The sequence below is a fragment of the Euprymna scolopes genome, chromosome 19, assembly GCF_053919585.1.
Source record: "Euprymna scolopes isolate OS-2025 chromosome 19, ASM5391958v1, whole genome shotgun sequence".
In the NCBI taxonomy this organism is placed as follows: Eukaryota; Metazoa; Mollusca; class Cephalopoda; order Sepiida; family Sepiolidae; genus Euprymna; species Euprymna scolopes.
The window spans coordinates 15139603-15162578 of NC_136500.1; the positions used below are offsets into that span (position 1 = coordinate 15139603).

The 22976-nt window shown below is 32.4% G+C and overlaps 1 protein-coding gene across 1 annotated transcript in view; it reads left to right on the top strand.

Moving 5' to 3' along the window:
- LOC145303442 (secreted frizzled-related protein 1-like) overlaps positions 1-22549 on the top strand; it is a 447909-nt gene extending 425360 nt beyond the window's left edge. The window contains 2 exon segments of the mRNA XM_080144772.1: positions 21929-22419; positions 22421-22549. Coding sequence (XP_080000898.1) covers positions 21929-22419; positions 22421-22462 — 533 coding nt within the window. The 3' untranslated portion in view covers positions 22463-22549.
- The last annotated feature ends 427 nt before the right edge of the window (positions 22550-22976 follow it).

A 22976-nucleotide genomic window follows, 5' to 3' on the forward strand; every position in this document is an offset into this window, starting at 1 on the left:
CGCCTCGTAAGTAATCAGGTTCTACCCATCGTCCATCACTAACGATTATCACTACGCTGTTGTCTCAGTGACCACCTAACACACATTTACACTTACCCTCGAGTGATATTTGGGCCATGAAAAGAGGTGACTTTCTCGTGAAAAAAAGTCACGAAATGGGAAATATATTTAATTAACAAATATGTTTTGCTAAAACTGATATTTTTCTAGATAGTGCGAAAAATTAGTTTTGGGGCAGATAAACTAACAACACGCAACAAATATGACTTTATTAACATTTTTATGAAAATTGTGTCGATTGTATTTTAAATATAGAATTAGCTTGAATGAGATAAATTAATAAATACTAATAAATATCCAGCAAGTAATATTGTGCTACATAGTCCAATACAAATAATAAAATCATATTGTAAGTGGCAATCTTTAATTTACTCCTTCAGTCCAGCACCACTTGGCAGACAATGTTCTTTTTTGCCCTGCTTCTTTCAAATGTTCCCTTTTTACGTTATGTTTCGCTGGCTTCTTTTTTCGATGAAGAACAACTGCACGTTGAGTTTCTTTCTCACACCCTTCTCACACCGTTACAACAGCAATGAAATATTGTTATGACGATATTCGTAAACGACATTACATCAAAGGACGTGATTCTCATATTCTTGTCCAGGGTGCACGGTTGACCTTTTTAAAAACAAATTTCGAGAACTTGGCCATTTTGAAACAGTTTGGCCTTAAATGATTTTATTTGCCTTTTTTCAAAGCGTAACGTACAGACTAACTAAGAAGGAACAAATAGAATGTTATATAGATAACTAGACAATATACCCGGCGTTGCCTGGGAATCTTTACTTTCATTTTTGCTCCCACTGCTTTTAAAACTGTGCATTTTTCTTTTCTTGCAATATAATTTTGAAAGCTTAATTGGTAATCTTTAAGAATATGTGCCTTTAAATGCAATATTGAGGTTTTGTAAAAACTAGAAATTAGTTGAGTATTCAACGAAATGAAAAGTTGGTTTTTAGACATATAAGCCTTTTTAAAACGCGTAAAAATATAAATTGTAAAAATTATATTTTGAATTTTCGACGTGCTATCCTGTAGTATAAAAATCGACTTAAATTAATATTTTGGTCCTTATATAATTTTTTGCATTAGAAAAATTAAATAAAATACGTATTACTAAAATAACAAATGGAAATTTTCTATTATATTATGCACAGGATTCAATTTTTAAAACAAATATGTTAATTATAAAATTAATTTTTCTATGACTTAGTGCGTTATTTTTTTATTTTTTTATTTTTTAAATAAGCATGATAAAATAATCATGTGGAAATGATAACATAATCCATTTTGCTCTAAAAAATTTACATGAATGAAATAGGATTTGAAATCTTAAATATCATATTATCCATGATATTTACTTTAGCCATTAAAAATAATGTTATCAAACCTATAAATATATATTTGCACATGCGTAGAGCTTACACATTACGTCAAACTACTATGCCTGCCAACTGCCACGTTCCTTTTTTTCAATTTGGATCCTTTTTTGCCTATTTTTCCGGCTAACACCCAAATCGATTTTATTCAATATGTCCGAATACTCCATGTATAAAGTTTCAAGTGTGTAGAGCAAAAATTGACAATATAGTTTAGTAAAGGCCGTTCCGAGATAGAGATAGATTTACTCCAAATGTATTTAAAATACTATATAATTATGCATAATGTAGAAAATATGCACAAACAGAACTGTACGTAATAGTGAAATGAAATTAATCGTCCAAGAAGAAAACACAAAAAGAACGAACAGTGAATTGATAAAAGATCTTTTTAAAGGAATATGCAAATTACTATAAACATAAATCTGTGTGGAATTTGATTACGTCCGTACAAACATAAATGTGTGTGAAAGGTGATAACGTACGTACAAACATAAATGTGTGTGAAAGGTGATTACGTACGTACAAACATAAATGTGTGTGAAAGGTGATTATGTACGTACAAACATAAATGTGTGTGAAAGGTGATTACGTACGTACAAACATAAATGTGTGTGAAAGGTGATTACGTACGTACAAACATAAATGTGTGTGAAAGGTGATAACGTACGCACAAACATAAATGTGTGTGAAAGGTGATAACGTACGTACAAACATAAATGTGTGTGAAAGGTGATTACGTACGTACAAACATAAATGTGTGTGAAAGGTGATAACGTACGTACAAACATAAATGTGTGTGAAAGGTGATTACGTACGTACGTTCAAAAATTTATGTAACAATTAATAACGTACGTATGATCAGCAATGTATGTGACAGGTGGTAACCAGATTTCTGCCTGTAAACTCAACGGATTTCAAATTTGAAATAATCATTCACATTTCCTTATCCCAAAGCTTCAGCTATCAGATTTATAAATATCGCATTAAAACAGCTATATACATACATTCATAGACTCATAAACTATTGTGTTACGTTTATGCGACTCCACATTTCATATATCATTTTTTTTTATTGCAAACGCTTAGCCGAGCGCCGTGCTTTGATTTATGACTGCATTATGATACTACTACTACTATTACTACTACTACTACTATTAATAATAATAATAATAATAATAATAATAATAATAATAATAATAATAATAACTAGTGGGATTCGTCGTTGCGTGTGATTGTCTGAGTTTCAATATATGGTCCCTTCGTGCCAAACTTTCACGCAAAACACTTGTCTAGCTACAACCACTATCAACCATTTCCCCCACTCTATTTCTAAATCCAAACGCAAATGTCATAAACAAAGCTCCTTTCCCAGAACTACCCGCCTGTAGAACTCTGTTCCGCTGGTCTGCTTCCCAACTGACTACAACATAGTCGTCTCCAAGTCCAATGTAAAGTTCTCATTGAACCGCCCTCGTAAGTAATCAGATTGTACTTAATGTCTATCACTAACGATTATCGCTACGCTGTTGTTTCAGTGACCACCTAACACACATTTACACTTATTCTCGAGTAATATAATAATAATAATAATAATAATAATAATAATAATAATAATAATAATAATAACTAAACTACAAATAAAAACATGCAAACAGTCTAAAAAATAGGAATCAAAGGGAATGTGGAGATCATATAATGAGCGACAATTATGAAAATATCATAAATATTGAGGCAAATCTTTGAATGCGGAAACCAACCTACATAACCAACGAATGCCGACCAGCCACAGATAATTGGAAAAGAATGACAAAACAACAAAAACACCCACACACTAGCCCAGGTTGATACCACATAAAATTATTGTGAATGATGAAATACAATGGTAATAGCACCGATCAGACCTCCACTGGAAGAGTGCAGAGAGTACTTGAACCTTGGGTAGGCTTATTATCATTCAAATTTCAAAGATGGCCGACGGACGCTGCTTGTGGGGAATCTATGGTAGCGACTGTTGTGATAAAGCAAAATAATTGGCAATGATTATCGAAATGGATTGAGCTAATAATTGTTGGTGAACAATCACTGATAATAACTTGCGTGTAAACGCCTAGTGAGTAAATAATAAAAGCTGCTATTATTTAACCATGATATTCGCGCCTTGATAACAAAGGGAAACACTTAAAGTTTTTAACGTCTTCTCTCTGATTTAACAACAAATAAGTGTTAATTAATAATACTTTGTTGTTTAAAATCAATCTGCAAATATCAAGAAGTTTTATCGAATGTCCTGCTGGCCTGGCACGCCGACTAGGTCTGACCTTTACTCCTGATTGAGCATGTACATCAAATCCGTTGCCAAGGTCGTTGGAAAAAAATGGTTGGATCATTCTACTGCTCTAGCAGATATTTCACTGCTGATGCTATTATTTACCTGCATAAGAGTCAAGTACGTCCAAGGATGGAGTAATGTTGCCACATCTGGGCAGGATCTGCTAGAAGCACCTTGTCCTGCCTTGATAGTTCAAAATAGACTTCGTAGCCAAGTGAGGGATCCCCTTTTCTCTTCCCTGCAACCCTTTTCTCATAAAAGAGACGCTGCGAGCCTGTCTCTGCTTTATTGTTATTTTCATAGCAATGCTCGTATAAGTTCCAATCCATGGTCCCCCCCCTCGCTAAACTTTCACGAAAAACACTTGTCTAGCTGAAACCACTATCAGTAATTTTCTCCATCCTTTATGTGTGCTTAGCCTAAACGTAGATTCCATGAACAAAGATTTTTTTCCCTAGAACTACACGCCTGTGTAACTCTCTTTCATTTCACTTACTATAATATGGTCGTTTTCAAGTCCAATGTGAACAAGTTCTTTATAAGCTGTCCTCTTAAGTAATTCATTTACTAAATTTCTACTTCGAACGATTACTACGATACTGTCATTGACTAATTAACCCTTATCCTCGAGTGGCTTCCGAGCCTTGATAAGTGGTCACTCCTGTGTAAAAAAATCTGACTCGAGGCATTTGCTCTAATAGTGGCGATGCAGAAGCGCTCATAAAGCCAAGTCATTTTACAATAATCCTCGGTGTGACGCGTCGTTAATACAGCAGGTCTATAGAGGGAGATATCGCTCCACTCGTCTTTGCAGTATTTGGTTGAAACACAAACCTATCAAGTAGTTTGGCGTATTTTAATTATTTGTATTGTATCATCTGCTGACGATGTTATGTCAAGGGTTTGTTGTCGATTCTATGCACTAACGAGGGCACAAAAATGTCGATACAAGTCGCATCCCACATTAGCAACGATGTTTGAAAAGAGAATCGCTCTCAGGCCATCGAGCCTTTATCCATTCCCTCTGTCGAGAACATTTTCTTAACATGCTGATACTATTGCAGCCTTCTAGTCAAAGGATAATTTATTGCGACCATGGAATTGCTATCTAAATAAACTAAACGATTCGAATAGTAATATTAATATGGAATTTTAATATTCTTCATTTCGTAGTATTTCAATTATTACTACTATCCTCATCTTACGTTTTACCCTCGCAACGTTTCGGCCGATGTAACCTCCACCCTTCCTCAGGTGGATCTGGTCGAACTCGGGAATCTTTCTGTCGAACTGGTGAATCTGCACAGCATTGCGAATGGAAGCCTTTATTTAATTCATGGAGATGTATGCTCCCGTTCCGTCAGTCATGTTCGAGTGGAAGTTTCAAGTAAGTCACAACTTATAGAAGAATTTATTCGCTACTTTATTCACTACTATGAATTCTGTGAGTCTTAAACCTACTCTTGTTTCTCGATATAGTTTTACTACTATTATTAAAACTAGTAGTTTATTTTAAAACTAGCAGCTTGAAAAAAGGGGACGAAGGAAGAGGAGAAAAAGATAAAAAAGGAAGAAGAAGAATAAAGAAAGAAAGAAAGAAAGAAAGAAGAAGAAGAAGAAGAAGAAGAAGAAGAAGAAGAAGAAGAAGAAGAAAGCTGACAAATAGAAGTAGAAAAAATAGTAATGAATTTATCAAGCGTAATGATCTTCGTTTCTTCAATTTTCGCAGGCAACGCCGGAACACGGGTCACGTTATTGTTAAATAAAAGAATTTTCTTAATGGTTTCTTCAAATAGATTCGCTCTTTATATCATTTAGCTGAAAAAAAAAACAAAAAAAAAACGATTATTTATTTTCATGAGAAAGATTTATGTAAATTTTCTCGGAAAGCAATTAGGATTTAATTTGTTGCTTCATGTAAGATCAGTTTTTTAATTTAGTTTTCGTATTGTTAACGATTATTATTGTTAACAATCACTATTGTTAACAATTATGGTTGTTAACAATCATTATTGTTTACTATCATTGTTGTTAATAATTATTATGTCAACTATTATTATTGTTAATGATCATCATTGTTAACAATTATTGTTAATAATCATTAGCAATTATTATTTTTAATGATCATTGTTGTTAACTATCATTATTGTTTATTTGTAATAATTATTAAATATCCGCTAGCAAATATATTCGTTCTCCACCAGCCAGCAATATTAAATTTTTCCTACTAAAAAAATACGGATGGTGTTTGTTTTGCAACTTCTTTTCAGAATATTGTTTTTAGACTTTCTGCATTCTCATATAGTAACATTAGTTGTCCTTAACCAGCACTGACCGGAAGTAAAAGTAAAAATGACTGCCTTATTTACTAAGAAACAGAAATTAATGTTGTTGACTTTAATGTTGAAATTTAAATTTATGCCTTACAATATATCTTATATTTTATGAAATTGTTTAGATTTCAACTCTTTTTCGGAAAACTTATTGAGAAAACAGTTTTTAAATGAAGTTAAAATCGGCTAAAATAATATCACGTGATCTAACATCTATCGTGGCAAGAATTTTGTGCCGATCAAATACACCAACACCATTAAATACTCAAACTTATCTGTACAAATCGACAAAATCAATAGTATGTCATATATTCTTTATATTTCTACACACGTGCATATAAATGAATGCTTATAGCAAGCTAAAGTATTCCCACATTTTTCGCGTGACTGTAACCGTAACCGGTGATTGGTCAAAATAACCCTTTGTTTTTTTTTATTCTTTTTTTATTATTCAATATTTGTATTTTGAGCAATTTATTGAAATAAAATTTAAAAAGCAAATTATTGAAAAATATGCAATAAAAATAACCAAATTATACACATAAAAATATAAAAAATAGTCTTTAAAGGCTCTTCTCATAACTAAATTATAAAACTAAAAGATGCTATTTTAAATTTTATAATAAATGTGTGTCTATGAAATGATAAAAATAAAAGGTTTTATTTGATATTTAATAAATATGTATCTATGAAATTATTGAAATAACAATATTAGTCTTTATTTGCACTTTTATGTTTTGATGTTTTTTTATAAATCGAACATCATAAAAATGTATCTCCCACAATAAAAACAGATTGCGAAACTGTTTTCAATAATTCTTTATAAAAAAAGATTGTAAAATCCATTTTCAATAATTCTTTAAAAATATGATTGCAAAAAGTGTTTTCAATAATTCTTTATAAAAAAGATTGTAAAAGCTGTTTTCAATAATTATTTAAAATATGTTTGCAAAAAAATGTTCTCAATAATTCTTTATAAAAAAAGATTATAAAAAGAGTTTTCACAAATCATTTATAAAAAAAAATTGTAAAAACTGTTTTCAATAATTCTGAAATAATATGCCTGAAAGGAGAAGGGACTCTTTTGAGTCGTTACTGGTTCCAATTACAGTCACGCGGAAAATACGAGAACACTTTAGCTAATTATAACCAAATGAATAATGTTTTTTCTTTTTTTACTTCTTCTTTTCACCTCTTCTTCTTTCCTTTCTGTCTGTTGTCTTTCTGTTTTCCTTCCTCTTTCGCACTTGTTTTCTTTTACTTCTTTGTCCTCGTTGTTGTTGCTTTCGTTGTTCTTCTTCTTCATTATTTTTCTTAATCTCTCATTTGTGTCATCTTTTCGTCTTTTTTTTTTTTTGTCTTATACACCTTTTTCTAGCTTTCATTTTTTTCTTTCTTCTTCTTTTTCCTCTTATTTCGTAGTCCATTCTTGCTTCCATCTTCTGTTTCTTTACTCTTTTTCTTCTATCTTTATACTTTTCTTTCTCCTCCTTCACCCCCTTCTTCTTCTTCTTCTTCTTCTTCTTTTCTGTATACATTTGACATCCGCTATTTTTTTCTATTTGTTGTTAATGTTGTTCTTGCTAGAGACAAGAAGCGAACACCATTTTATATTTCTTTTCCTGTTCTTTTTGGTGGCATTCATTTCCTCATTTGTACCAGTATTTATATCTGCACCGTCTACGAACACATCCTCCACATACCTTCTATGCAAAGAGAGGGGTGCGGTGGAAAGAGGCGTAGACGCATGGCGCGCACTTAATAGCTACCAACTTGTTTTATGCAGTCATTCTGTTTCGCTGGAAAACACCATCAACAGTTTTTGCTATTTGTCGATACTGTGTTGCTGAATTCATTATTTTTTTTTTAATTCATTAACTTTTCGTTTTTATTTAACAAAAAATAACCAAAAGGAAATCAAGATGGCTGACAAGAAAATCGAATAATGCATGACATCATTTCTAACAAGGGCGACTTGGTTCGTTTGTCAGCAGATCGACGGTGACATCGCTGACATTCGTTCACACAATTCAACGAGGAACTGTCATAATTCAATTCTGGTCCTATCTTTTATAATTTCCTTAGTTTTCCTTTTGTTTTCTCCATATGCAATAGAAAATAAAACGGTAAATAAAAAATAGACAATCGTGACACTATTCTTATCGTTCGGTGTTGAATCTGTTTGACAATTGTGAGCACAAGACAAAAAGAAAGAAAGTAAAGATGGACCTTTTCTCTTGCTAAGATGGTGTTATACCTATTTTGATTTGCATTCTGATCTATCATCCCGGAAGTAAATTATCGGCAAAAAAAAAGGAAAAAAAGCTGACAATAATTTTTTGACAACGAACGAACCTATGAACATTGCTCAGAGTCAGAGAGTACCATTTCTATTTGTTTTTACTTATTTATTTATGTTTATTTGTTTGTTTTTGTTTTTTGCCACTTGTCAGTCAATTATTGGTTGGTAAGAAAACCGTGAACAAACAAAACCGTTTTGTTTTTGTACAGGAAAGACAAAGAGGCAGAGTTTTATTTTTCGGTGTAAGGATACGGTGCTGTATGTATTGAAAGGGGGTGCCTAAAACAAAGCCGAATTGAAACAACAGGTTCTTTCCTAAAAACAACACTCCTCTCTAACCTTCTAAAAATGTGATGATGGCTGAGTTTAAGGAGATGGCAGGGGGTTGGTACCATTCCCTAATTCAGAAATTAGCGGTTTGAAAAAATCGAACGCCCTGCTTGTCGACCATTATTGCGCGTCACACTGTAACATAACAAAAGCTGACATCTTCGACTGGCAGGCTTGACACATGGCATGTAGCTGCCGGAATAAACAGTGCACCCTCCACCATCACACGCCTCCGTCACTAACTCTACTCCACACGCTCTCGGTCTCCTAACGGATTCCTTACACTGCCAATCACTTCTCATCTCCATCCCCGCGTACACATACGCGTTCCCCCATGTTTAGGTGAGGAAATAGGGTATTTATGGGTGGAAAGACCACCGTCTTTTTTGGTGATGGGAGCAAGGGTAGAGGGTAAGCTAGTGAGGCGTTTGTTCACATTGCCTGCCCTTCTATCGCTATCCCACTTCACTCTGGGCCACAAGGCCACTTCAATCCGAAGGGGACACCTTTAACAGCATGCTTTTTGTCCCCTCCCACGCGCATATACGCCTCAACTATTTTCATCGAGACCAAATTTTAATACCAGACTCTGACCCCACTTCATTTCCACGCTTCGTCTTTCTTGCCCCTCCTCGCCCGTTCCCTTTGCTAATGTTAGTTTTCTCATCCAACCTTTTCAGAAAAAAAAAAACACACCTCATTATTAGCGTTTCCGTCAAATAAAGATCAGATAAGAAGAGTATTATTGAACTTTCTTTCTTAAAGCAGTTTTGCTTCGATTATTCCTCGTTTTGTACTGTCTCCGTTGACGTTAAATCAATTTTGTACGCGATATTAATTCTTCCCGAGATCTCGTTTCTACGAGATATTAAAATAAATGCATGTAATTTTATAGAAATAGCCAACAAAGATAAAAAAGTGTGTTTGAATAAATGAATGAATACACAAAAAATAATAAACATTAACAAAGACATGCTAAGTTACTCTTATACCTACCTGGATAGATTTTTGTTTGTCTTTTAACTGATTTTTGTTTGTCTTTTAACTGATTTTTGTTTGTCTTTTAACTGATTTAAAAATGTTTTTTACTTAAAAATGAAGATAGTGTAAAAACCTGGTCTTATTAGAGCCATTGTCGAGCCTCGATAATCACTAAAAATAAAAAAAGCAAAATACTGATAAACCACTTCCCCATCCTAATAAATGTCACCAGTCATGAGAAAATATAATATTATATTAATATTTTTATTCCTTTTCGATTTTTGAAGCTTGACTATAGCTCTAATGCGCTAAACATTTTGTTTTTCGTTCTATCTCGGCAGGTTTTTTTTTAGCTTTATTTTAAGTAGAAATAACATTTTAAACATGAACAAACATAAAACACTCATCCAGGTAGGTAGACGAGTAACTTAGTTTGCCTTTGGTAACATTTATTTGTTGTGTATTTATTTATTTTTCACCCTCTTTTTGCTTTAATGACTCTTCTGGAAAATCATCAAGATCCATAGCCGATATTATATTATTGCTATTTATTTATTGTGTTTCTATTATTGTAACCATGTTTGCATTGTATGATCGTGATGAGTTCAAAAATAAAAAAAGTAAATCAGGAGCTATTAAGTTCCTGCAAAAAGTGGCATTATTAACAAAGCAGAAAAAAATTATTATTGCGATAATAATAATAATAATAATAATAATAATAATAATAATAATAATAATAATAATAATAACAACAACAACATACGGCATAATTACATTGACACACTGGTTCCCGTTAGATCACCGAAGTTAAGCAACGATTGGCCTGGACAGTACCAGATGGGTGACCATTTGAGACTTCCAGGTGCTGTATGTTCTCTCCACTTGTCTTGGTATTGTTTCCAGTCGTCCTGGACTTCTCCTTGCCACTGGACTCAAGCAATGCCAATTCAGGAGAGGCGTGGTTCGATATTGCGCAACCCTTGCACACAATTACATGCGCAAATGCCCCTACAGAGAACATCCTTTGTCTTTAGAGACTGGACGGAGGCATCGAATAATAATAATAATAATAATAATAATAATCATAATAATAATAATAATAATAATAATAGCCATAACAAATAATAATAATGACACCAATAATAATAATATTATTAATAATAATAATAATAATGATACTAATGATACTAATAATTACAAAAATTATAATAATTACAATAATAATAATAATAATAATAATAATAATAATACTAAGAAAAATAAAGAAAATATTCTTCTTATTAGGATTTATTGGACTGTTGTTCTCATCTTGAGTGTGATTTTCACAACGTTTCGATCGATGTAAACGCGTCGTCCATTGAAAGTATGGTTAGAAGAACATCGAAAAGCCATAGTAGTGGAGAAACTGAAAAATCAGGTATAGCTGACCATATCTGGAAGGAATAGGGAAACCATCTACCCTTATGCGATGAAGTAAAAATTAAAGACAGAGACGAACTAGGGAGAGTAAGCGACTAAAAGAAGCAGCACATATGCTGGCGAATAACCAATTACTAAGTAGAATTAGTACAGAATGTAATACGATATGGGAACCATTAATTATAAACAATAGATAATATATGCAAGTAATAAGTAAAAATATTAATATATATACATATACGTTAATATGTAGTAATAATTAGTAATAAATAGTGATATTTACACCCAGAAATAAAATAGGTTTACGGCTCCTAAAATTCGTACTAGAATTGTCCGCAAAGGTAGAAAGTGATAAAATGCTAGGAACATTAACTTATTAGTATATAGATACGCTAATTTAATATTCGTGTTATGTTATCGCCTTCTATCCTGCTTTTTAGTAAATAGGATTTCCCGATACCAAAGACACAATCTAAAAAGAAAAAAATTGAAATAAAAAAAATAATAATGTTGCTTTTGGACAGCATATGAAGCTAAAATATACCTTCTTGGTCTTCTGGCTAGGATAAAAGGGTAGTCTCTATTGTGTCTAAAGATGATATAATAATATCGTGGAGTTTACGCTTGCGCCGGGCGTCCATACAATGTAAATATGTCACAGACTCCTATAAGGATATTGGAGATGCACAGTAATAAACAGATATATATTCTGACCAGATTATTATATTATATATATATATATATATATATATATATATATATATATATATATATATATATATATAGAGAGAGAGAGAGAGAGAGAGAGAGATTTTGTTATTGTTGTTATTTTTCAAGCGATACATACGGTTAATATTGGCTCCGCCTCGGAGCTCATTTTTTTATTTACTTAGAAAGTCGCCCTTTTTAATTTGGACGTATATAACATTTTTTATTTATTTATTATTCTTTAAAACAGTAATCTACGTACACGCGTGTTTCAAGGTCATTGCCTCTCATCAGCGTAGTTTAACTGTTTCTAATATATACATATATATATATATATATATATATATATATATATATATATATATATATATATATATATAAACCAGATTACTTAGATAAATAGTCTTACAGTTTTAACAAAAGAGTTACAATACTATCGCTGGGTCTCTATTCAGGCTAAACGTCCACAGAATACCTAGCAGCAATATATTACATATAAAAGATACCGTTGTGGAATTTTCGATAGTAATAATAACAATAATAATAACAATAATAACATGTATGCATATTGTTGAAAAGAACAAAAAATTATTTAATTTAGTAAGTTTATTACTTTATTCTTCAATAAGGACTGAAAAACAATTTAATTTTAAAGAAACCGTCTATTAATGTTAAAATATAACCACCAGGTTTATTAATTCTGTTCACCACACAAAAGTAGATATTTTGGATGTTCTTTTTTTCTAGCCTCGTAAGTCTCGCTTCCCTTATTTTGTCCTTCAATCCTCACATTTCAAAAACGATATTTCTGACAAAAGGTAAAGAATTGCTGTCTTATGGGCTGAAATCTATTTACAACTATCGCTGCCAAGTTCTTGACCTTGAAGTGGCACTTTTTGCTGCTTCTTACATAAAATACAAGATATCTAAGCTATTTCATTTACAAAAAAAAATTATTTTAAAAAAAGAATGTTGATAAGCAATGTCTCGTTTGTTACAAATATAACGTTGTCTGAGAACATACACGTTATAGCCTCAATCGCAAATCAGACAAAAAATAGAAAAGAATTTCAACTCGTCTTCTTTTTCCTTACCGTGACATCATTTCGCTCACGGCTCGATATTTGCATATAGCCGTCCACGTTATGTTACACAAAATCCAATATCAGCAAATATGTTGTCTTAAGTAATCGAATATTGTCCATTCTATTCGTCGTTTTCAATCCTCTTATAATATTTTTCGTCATACAACTGACAATCTCAATCTCATTAACACTCATTTTCGAGTTGCTTTTAACCGCGACTGGGGATGAACGTCAGTAATTCTGTTGGTAAGTAGGTTATGACATCCATCGATTATGGCTCTATTCGTTTCACAATTATCTCATCAAGTTTTATTCTCGCATGGTTTTTGGCCTTGAAAAGTAGTGAGTCGTTAGTAAAAAAATAATGAAATGAAGTTTAAGATCAAAATTCAGGTATTAGCAAAAGCTTGAAAATGGCTCTCATATCACGAAACCCAAAACTCGCTTCTCAGTTGAGTTGGGCATTTTCTAGTTAATTGAAACTATCCCACCTAATTCATTTCTAGTTATCATAGCTCATCGCCTCGCCAAGAAGGTTGATTCTCTTCATTCAAATTAAGTCGTGACCTTTTAAATCTTCCCTACAAAAAGCAAATAAAACAACGTGTATTTTGACAGAGGAATCGTTCAAACCAAAGCTATCTAACTCCTGTTCACTTCTTAAACGTCAGCGTTGACAGGTTCCGATGATATAAACATCCATCTTATCCGTTGGCAGACATTGAACAAAGTTTTTAGTCGTAAATGAGATGCCTATCATTGAACATGGCTGCTGCCAATGTAGGAAACTTTATTCTCACCAAGTGGCGCACTATTCCTTGACTTTATCCTGTAAACATAATTTTGGTACGATCCATTCTTGGGCATGTCATCCGAGCAATAAATCCTTATCCACAAAATGAGATCGCACACTCAGAGCGTGTTCAACGGTTGGCAATAAGAATGATGACGGAACCCTCGACGCTTACCTATAAAGAGTTGGTCGAAAGAATAAATCTGTTCGCACTAGGCAGTAGAATATACGAGGAGATTTGATTCTGGTGTACAGCTTTAAAGGAAATTAAAGCTACCTTTCTCGGAGCTTTACATTCAAATACCAAGTCGCAATGTCTCAGCAAAAGATATCCACCGGTTGCGTTCGTCTTAATCGAAGCATCAATGGTATTCCGATACTTCAGTCGTTTATAGTCTCCAGCTAGCAAATCCACACAAAAAGCTAAGTAGCTAACTATAGTCAAGAGCGATCCAAAGGTTCCCTTTTTAATAGCTGTATGGGGAGGGTACCACTCGGTTCCCAGAATTACTTAAGGTACTCGTGATCCTTTTTTATGCTGCTGAGTGTTTAGCTATTTTTTAAATGTGTGTGTGTGTGTGTGTGTGTGTGTGTGTGTGTGTGTGTGTGTGTGTGTGTGTGTGTTCGGAGGAGAGGTAGTTTATGAGATTACTTGCAGGTTCAGCTCCTCTTGGTTTGCGCAGTTTCTTCTTCTTCTTTTTCAAGCCCCTTATTTTCAGTATTATAATTTGTATTATCACAGAAGCTGTTTACCATTGATTTATCACTAGAGCTATGACAAGAGGATATTTTTATCATTATTTTGACTCTCGAGTATAGATTCGACATAATTAGACACAGTTGATCAACTAAGAAGCACATTACTTTATCTAAAAACATATAAGATATTAATTGATACATACTCCAGAGTCAAAATAATGAAAACAATATTCTCTTTTCACAGCCCTGTTTATCACTGACGACGTTTATTCGTCTTCTCTGGGGTGCGTTGGCAATAAGCCCCTCAAAAGCCCTTATACTATGTGCGCTCTTCCTGTGGAAGTCTTTTGTTTTCTTCTTTCTCGATCTTTCTGTCAAACTTGACTCTTTATGACTATTTCTTATACGGGAAAGTTTTTTTAAAGATATCTTGAGGTTTTAGTTCTCTTGGCTTCACGCAATGCTCCTTCCAATTTTTGCTTTACTTCTGTTGCATTTTTAATGGTTCGTGTACATCGCTTGTGTGGATTAGTTTCCGCGTTCAAGGCTTTTCTATGTAATGTCAGTTGTTTTCATCAGTTATTCACTCACTAGTAACTGGTAATAACCTGTGGTGTTCTCTGGTGTCCGAATGGTAGTAAGTCTCCCCAGATTTCCAATACTCGATAACCAATGCAGATGACTTCAAGTTATCACAACTGTAAGTTATCATTAATTTCTTGCTAACAACAGCCGGTGATATTCCCTGGGGTTTGGGTTGCAAATCTCTCCCCAAGGTCTCAGTGTTTTTCGCCCTCTTTCAGTAGAGTCCTAGTTTATGTGCTCCATTTACAGTACTCCCGGACCTTCACGACTCTTTGATGTGGCATCATCCGATATAGATGCTATCATTTTCGGAGAGGAGACGCGTGCTCGTATTATTTCTGCTTCATTTCTATTGAAGCATTCAAGTTACTAGTGAGTGTTCGTAATATAATTGGGTTGGTTTCCGCATTCTGGGATTTTGTCTAAGATTTCAGCTGTTTTCATTGTTCTTATCCGTTGTATATTCTTAGCCTTCCCCCCCCCCAATTCCAATTTTTCCCATTCTTATTTCATATTTTTTCGGGATTGTTCCTAGTGTTCCCACGATTATTGGCATTGTCTTGACTATCTATACTTGTTCCATATCTCTTTCCCTATCTCCTCGATATTCACTCTGTATTTTTGGTGTTTTTTTTTACAAAGAAGTCACCACTTATCAAGGCCCGAAGCTCACTCGGGGATAAGGGTTAATGAGTGCACGGTATTTATAAACAGGGTGAACAAAACGTGTACATGTCAATGTAATGTTCGTTGTAGGCGTGTGTGTGTGTACGTTTTTAACACATAATAAACAGCTATAGATACCTTCAACAATAATTCAACAAACAGAACAAATGGCATCTTTGTCTGCTTGCCCAGACAAAGGAAAGACATACCTTTTGGGTCGCAACCTTCACTCTATTATTATTATTATGCTTCTGAAAATGTAAGTCATTTTCTACTCCGAAAACTCAGATAACTAAATTGTTTTTCCACATTAGATTTATTTCTGTTGCGACTTTTTGGTTCTGGGGTTGCACGCTATTCTTTTTTCCGGGGATAACATATTATTGTCTTTCCAGCCGAATACTTCCACGGTTGAACAACTCCCTCCCAGACGAGAAATTGCCTGTCACGTCTTTTCGTTTCAACTCATTCGCTCAAATCTCACTAACTAACTCTTCTAACTGATCACGCGTATTCCCAAACTTTCTCGTTATGTTAACTCCACCTGACCAAAGACACAAATCGGATGATCTACCTTAGAAGCATATGTGGAACAATATATATATATATATATATATATATATATATATATATATATATATAACTACTTCATTTACTCACATAAACCTAATATACGAAAGTATAGATTTATGCGTAAACTTTAAGTATTTACTTCAAAAGTGCTCAATACATAGGTAGAGCTAGTTAGTAATTTATAAAATATATATGGCGATTAATGAATATTCTGCGTTTCATCCACTATAGGATTCGTCAGGCTTATGCGCATAAGCCTGACGAATCCTATAGTGGATGAAACGCAGAATATTCAGTGTAGCTTAATCGCCATATATATTTTATAAATTACTATATATATATATATATATATATATATATATATATATATATATATATATATATATATATATATATATATAATTATTTAACGTAATAATTATTAAATACAGACACTAGCGTTTAATCCTTTCGGGAATCATCAGTGCAGGGTGTCACGATTAATACCAGTGGATAGATCTGAACCCGGCGACAGAAGCCATCCCTGGCTTCATTAGCAAGGATCTAATCCATTCGGTTACGGTTAACCGCAAGAAATGCTGTTGAATTTAAACATTTTATTTTTTAATGCTTTTTAACGTCTGTCAGAGTGATCTAATCATTACATAATGATCTGCGCATAAGAGCTAAATTGACCGACTTTAATTCAACCGAAAGTGTTCAACGATAACAAACGAGCTTCTTAAAGGGCTGACACATTGTTCACTATATGATAAGGAACAACTAATTTGATCAGTGTCCGACTTAATGATTACGTCATTAACTCCACGTGGCCAAAGACACAAATCGGATGATCCACTTTTGTCACGTAGTTTGTTTATGTTAGCTAACATTCTTTTCACCAAGTTAATATTTTGGAAAACTATTTCAACATAAATAATTTTCTCTTTAAATATTTATTTCGCTTTGATAACATTTTTCTGCTATTATTTTTACAAATATCAATAACGATTATAATAATGACCAAGTGCAGCTAACTTGGCGTTGCTCGGACCAAATACGTAACATTTGGTCCGAGCAACGCCAAGTTAGCTGGATGATTGTTAAAACATGTTCTGAAAAAATAGAGATACAATACAAGGCAATAATTGTGTCAAGGCTTTTAAGAAAAAAAATAAGTAGCATTGTAATTATTCGTGCTGTTAAGACAATTATACGTCCAAGGGAAGGAATAGATACCAATCCCTAATGCTGGGTTTCACGCCATGAGTTTAGGGTTGATTTACATTTGTTTTCTATTTTGCGGTTACTGCCGATTTGCCTGACTTGTCCACCAAGTTTCAATATTGAACAGTTTTTGTTTTATCGACATTCAACGCACCTGGATTGTGACCTTCGTAATACTAGACCCAATCACCGAAAAATGACGGCAAGCAAGATCTGTCAAACGGTCGATAAATGAATGAGAGCGTTCTACAAAAGCATTAGAAAACTTAAAACTTGCATTGTAAAGGAGAAAAAAGAAACACGATTTAAACTAAAACTTAACTTATTCAATATTAATTAAACAAAATAAAAATAAGAATTAATTCAAAAAGGGAAGAGTCACGTGTTTTCTTTTTCTGCGAAACAACGTTCTATAAATAAACATTTTGTTGTTTCATGGATTCAAAAGACTAAAATTCGTTTATTATTTACTTAAAAATTGCATTTTAAAAAGAAAATAATGCAAGATTTGTCTATTCATACTGAACTATATTTAATATAAATTAAAAAAAAGAAAAACACATGTAAAATTATGTATGTTTGAAGAAAGAGATAATCAAATACTGCAAAAACTGGATTATGAAGTTAAGCAATAACCAAACACTAATTAAAGAGCTAAATTAAAATCGAACGATAAATATTTTAAACATGAAAAGGCTTTAAATTACAAAGAAATGATTTAAATACAAAGTGACTAGTGCAGAAATATATCTTTTTGAATCAAACTTATAGAAAAACGTGCTGGATAATTTAGTTAAGAATGAGTTTCTAAATAAAGTTATAGAGAGAGGGGGGAGAAAGAAGAAAGAAACTTTGCAAATACGAGATGTGCATTATAATAGTGCTGAGTAAACAGTCAACGTTATATATTAAAATTCAAGGGTGGAAAATTAAACTCCACTACTGAAATTTTTGTATTCAAAATAATTAAAACTTTTTGTTAAATTTTGATTTTGTGTTAGTTAAAAAAAAAAAAACTACTTAATCAATTTACGTGATTTTTGGAATATACCATCTTAGTTCATCTCCGAGTACATACATAACGATTTTTCTGTATTTTTGCTTTTTGCTAATTAAGTCGAATTAATAAGGACCTAATATTTTGTTATAAAACTTGTTGAAGCAAAAAAGTCAAAACTATTTTGGAATAAATATAGTTTTAATTTACTCGTTTTTTATGGAAATATGTCTGTTTGACTTATATTTTTAAACGAGGATAAACATTACTTTTTAAAAATATTTTTATACTAAAAATATTTTTAAAAAGTATAAACTTGAAACTTTCTTTTTATACAAAATTTTATTTTTAATGGAATTTAATAAATTTAAAAGAAATAAATGACACAGTCAAGACTACGTTTATTGACTCCCGATGTCGAAAATGAAAAATGTCTACAAATATGAATAATATCGTGAAAAGATTTCTTTGTTATTAGAAAAACAAACTGGAAATTATTTCTATAAAAATTATTTTGTTTACAAGTTTAAAAGTTAAAAACAAATAGTTTTCAAGTTTCTACCCCAAAGTTCACTTTCTTTTTATTTGTTAGGCCATCATTCGAAAATATACACATAAAAGATAAAATAATTCAACATTGTTTGCTGTATTATATAAAAAACGGGTACATTTTTAATTGAAAATTAAAGTTACGTTTGAATTAGTAAGTAAGCTTAGCAAATATAAATAGCATATAATAACAAATAAAAAAAACATCATAGTATGTAGAAGGGAGTATTTTCCAGCAAAAAATGCTCCCTTCTAATTGCACGTGCCCAAATGTAAAATAATGTTTTATCTTTCGGAAAATAAAATACAGTCACTTTTCAACCAGTTTATGAATTCCTCAGTAATTTCTTTTAGCATGTAAACAGAAAATAAGCATCCTTCAAACCAGTCAGTACTGTAGGTCCGTGACCGTAGACTTCACTTGTGATTTTAGAAAGTCACGTGACTTTTAATGGCAAAATCTGCTATTAAGAAAGCCACGCCTGGATACAAATTCTCAAAGTGGTCAATAACTCTGACACGCCCCCCTAACCCTAACCCTAACCCTAACGCCTCCCCATGATTTTAGGCTGAGACGGCTCTCTCTCCAGATACTCGCAGGGTTACACGGTGTTGTGTGGGCCAAATTGTTACCTATTTATTTTAAAACTTCTATCTCTCTTCCTCTTTCTATCCATCTCGCTATCTTTCTCTCTCTAACCCTCTCTTTCTCCGCCTCTCAGCCCATTCCTCTCTAGCTGAACACAAACACATACAACTCTCTTTTATGGAATAGATTTCCTAAGTAATGTCCGCATATTCTTGCCAAATTATTACATAATATCTGAACCCCAAACCCTCTAGACGAAATCTGGTCAAGTTGATCTCCTCCCACCAGAAGTTTTTTTTTTAATTTTAGATACTATTCATCCAGGACAATGCCGATCAAAAAAGAAACCGACTTTGTAATTTTTTTGTAGTTTTTTTTTTACTTTTAACTGGACCTACAAACACACATACACACATACAACTACTTTTTATATAATAAATCATCTTTGAGATAACGTCACATATAAAAGCCTGAGGTGGCTAAGTTCTGGTGTGAAACTCGTTCAGAATTATACAGCTTACTTATGAAACGATAAGAAAATTGCTGTGACACTGAAGGGCGATAAAACAAATGCTTTAAACAATGATGACTGAAACTTGATGGACGAGTCAAGTATTGAAGGAAGCATATTTGTATAAAATATGGATGGATTGCAGAAAGCATTGTTGATTTTATTATTTACGATTTCATGAATAGCATATTTAATGGTCAACATGTAGCTTTAAAATGCACGTCATAATCACGTTCATACACCAATACTTGTTAATGATCGAAGTTAAGCAATATTAAACCTGGTCAGTACCAGGTAAGTGACGTTTTAGAAACTAAAAGCGCTGTACGTATATGGAGGTCAAACCTGCTTACAAAACATGCAGCTTTAAAAATAAGCCTTTACACAATAACGTCAGCACAATCTGTTAATCCACAGATGTGCTATCACAGCGGCTTAATTACTTTAAAAATTCTGTACTCAGTCGTGTGGCGAAGCTTTCTGAAGGGAGCATACAATTCATTGTTTTCTTTTTTAAGGTTTTCAATCGGTTGTCAAAAACGTGTGTCCATTATTTTGTACTAGCAAGTCGTCCGGTATTGCCTGGCCGCAAAATATACTTTAATACATGTTAATTCATTTAGATTAAATATTATTATCAAGCAAAGTCTCTATTGATTATTTTGTACCCAATATATATATATATATATATATATATATATATATATATATATATATATATATATATACATATATATATATATAAGAATTATTTTGTATTTTTCAAATTCAAAACTTTCTTAACATCTCAATCTTTATTGAAATGTTATATATATATATATATAGGTATATATATATATATATATATATATGTATATGTATGTATATATATATGTGTGTGTGTGTTTTCTTTTTATTACCGATTTAACGATCCAGTAACTTCATCAGACATTACAGAAACCTATTATATTTATACAGAAACTAATTACCATTTTTGCAATATATATATATATATATATATATATATATATATATACATATATATATACAAATATACATATATATACATACGATACATACATATATATACATATATATATTCATATATATATACAATCATATACATACACACACACGCGCACACACACACACACACATATATATATATATATATATATATATATATATATATATATATATATATATATATATATTGGTACTGATTCAGAACCTTACTCAAGGTCGTGTCGGCATCTTCCAGCAGTTTATAGTAAGCATCCGAAAATGTTCTTGGAGAAAGTTGACGCGAATTAATTCAAAACGTTGATAATACTACTTTAACACAAAAGATAAGACTTACTGTTAGTTTAATCATATAAAAGAATTTTTTCTTAAGAAAATAATATTAAAGCATTCTTTCCACAAATGTTTCAAAGGAATCAGTTTTTAGTTAAAGATGAAAACACGGAAACAACTATGAACGAAAATTCAAAGTATTTTCCATTTTTCATAGAAATTATTTTAGAATTTTTCTTTTCAAAAATGTTTTAATAAATTAAGTTGTCTTTTTTAGCAACGAAAACGATTTTTATATGGAAACAAATATAATCGAAAACAATTTTTCTCCAAGAAATGTATCAAATAAGCGATCTTTTTCAATATTAACGAAATCATCGTCTGCTATCAACTGATTGCTGATTGGCTAATTTTGTCGGCTTTTTCCAGCAGCTTACCACAAACTAGTGGAACATGCCGACACGACCTTGAGTTTAGTTCTAGCTCAATACTTATATTTTTATTTATTTTATGTCTTTTAAAATTAATTCATTTTTAATTTGCTATTTCGTTTCAGTGTTCCGTATCACAGTTGATTCTACCGAAGCGGAAAGCGACGGCTATTTGCGAATTAACTTCCTCAGAAAGAAACGCGCCTACAAGCGAGGAACCCTGAGTAAGAAGGAGATCCGAAAGTTGGTTGGCTACATTGAGAACGGTGCTCAGTGTGAATGTCTGCGGAACAACGAGACGATGATTGCGCCAAAGTCGCGTCTTTTGGTGATGGGCCGGCGTGTGAAGAATCGCTTTGTGTTGTTCTTTGTTAGTCCGTACCAGCGCAAATCGGAAGGGTTCCGAAAAGCCACCAAAATGTGGAAAAAGGACAGTATGTGCAAGACGGTGGTCATACCGGATGTGTACATTGAAAGGCCACCGGAAATGGAAGAGAAACCGACGGTTGAGACAGAAGAGAAGAAAAAGAGGAAGTCGCGCCGAAAGAAGGACAAGAACAAGAAGAAGAGGAAGAAAGGCTCCCGAAAGAACAAAGATGGCACTAAAAGGAAGAGGAAAAATAAGAAGCGAAAAGAACCAACCAATTGAATTTAGGTAAATTGGTTTTCGCTTTGACAAATAAATAAACAAACAAACAAAAACTAGAAAACAAACAAAATAAAAACAAAGATAAAAACAAAAACTATTTTGAATAAACAAGAAAAAAGGGGAGTAAAACCCCCTTTCAGAAATTGAAATACATTAAAAGTACAAAATGGAAATCAAAATTTGCAGAAAGAATAATTTAAAAGAAAAAAAAACTGAAAATGACAGTATTTTTTATTATTGTTAAAATTGTGATCGATTTTCGCTTTGTAAAGCATTTCAACTACTACTATCACTATTACTACTACTACTACTACTAGTACTACTACTATTAATACTACTACCACCTTCCCTATTACTGCTACTACTTGTACTACTACTATTACTACTACTGCTACTACTATTACTAATATTAGTGATGGCAACAAAAAAATATATCAACAAATTGCATCAACACGCAAACATGCAAATAGATATTTCATTTATGTTGAGAAACGTTAGAGACATTCAATGAAAAACAAGAAAAA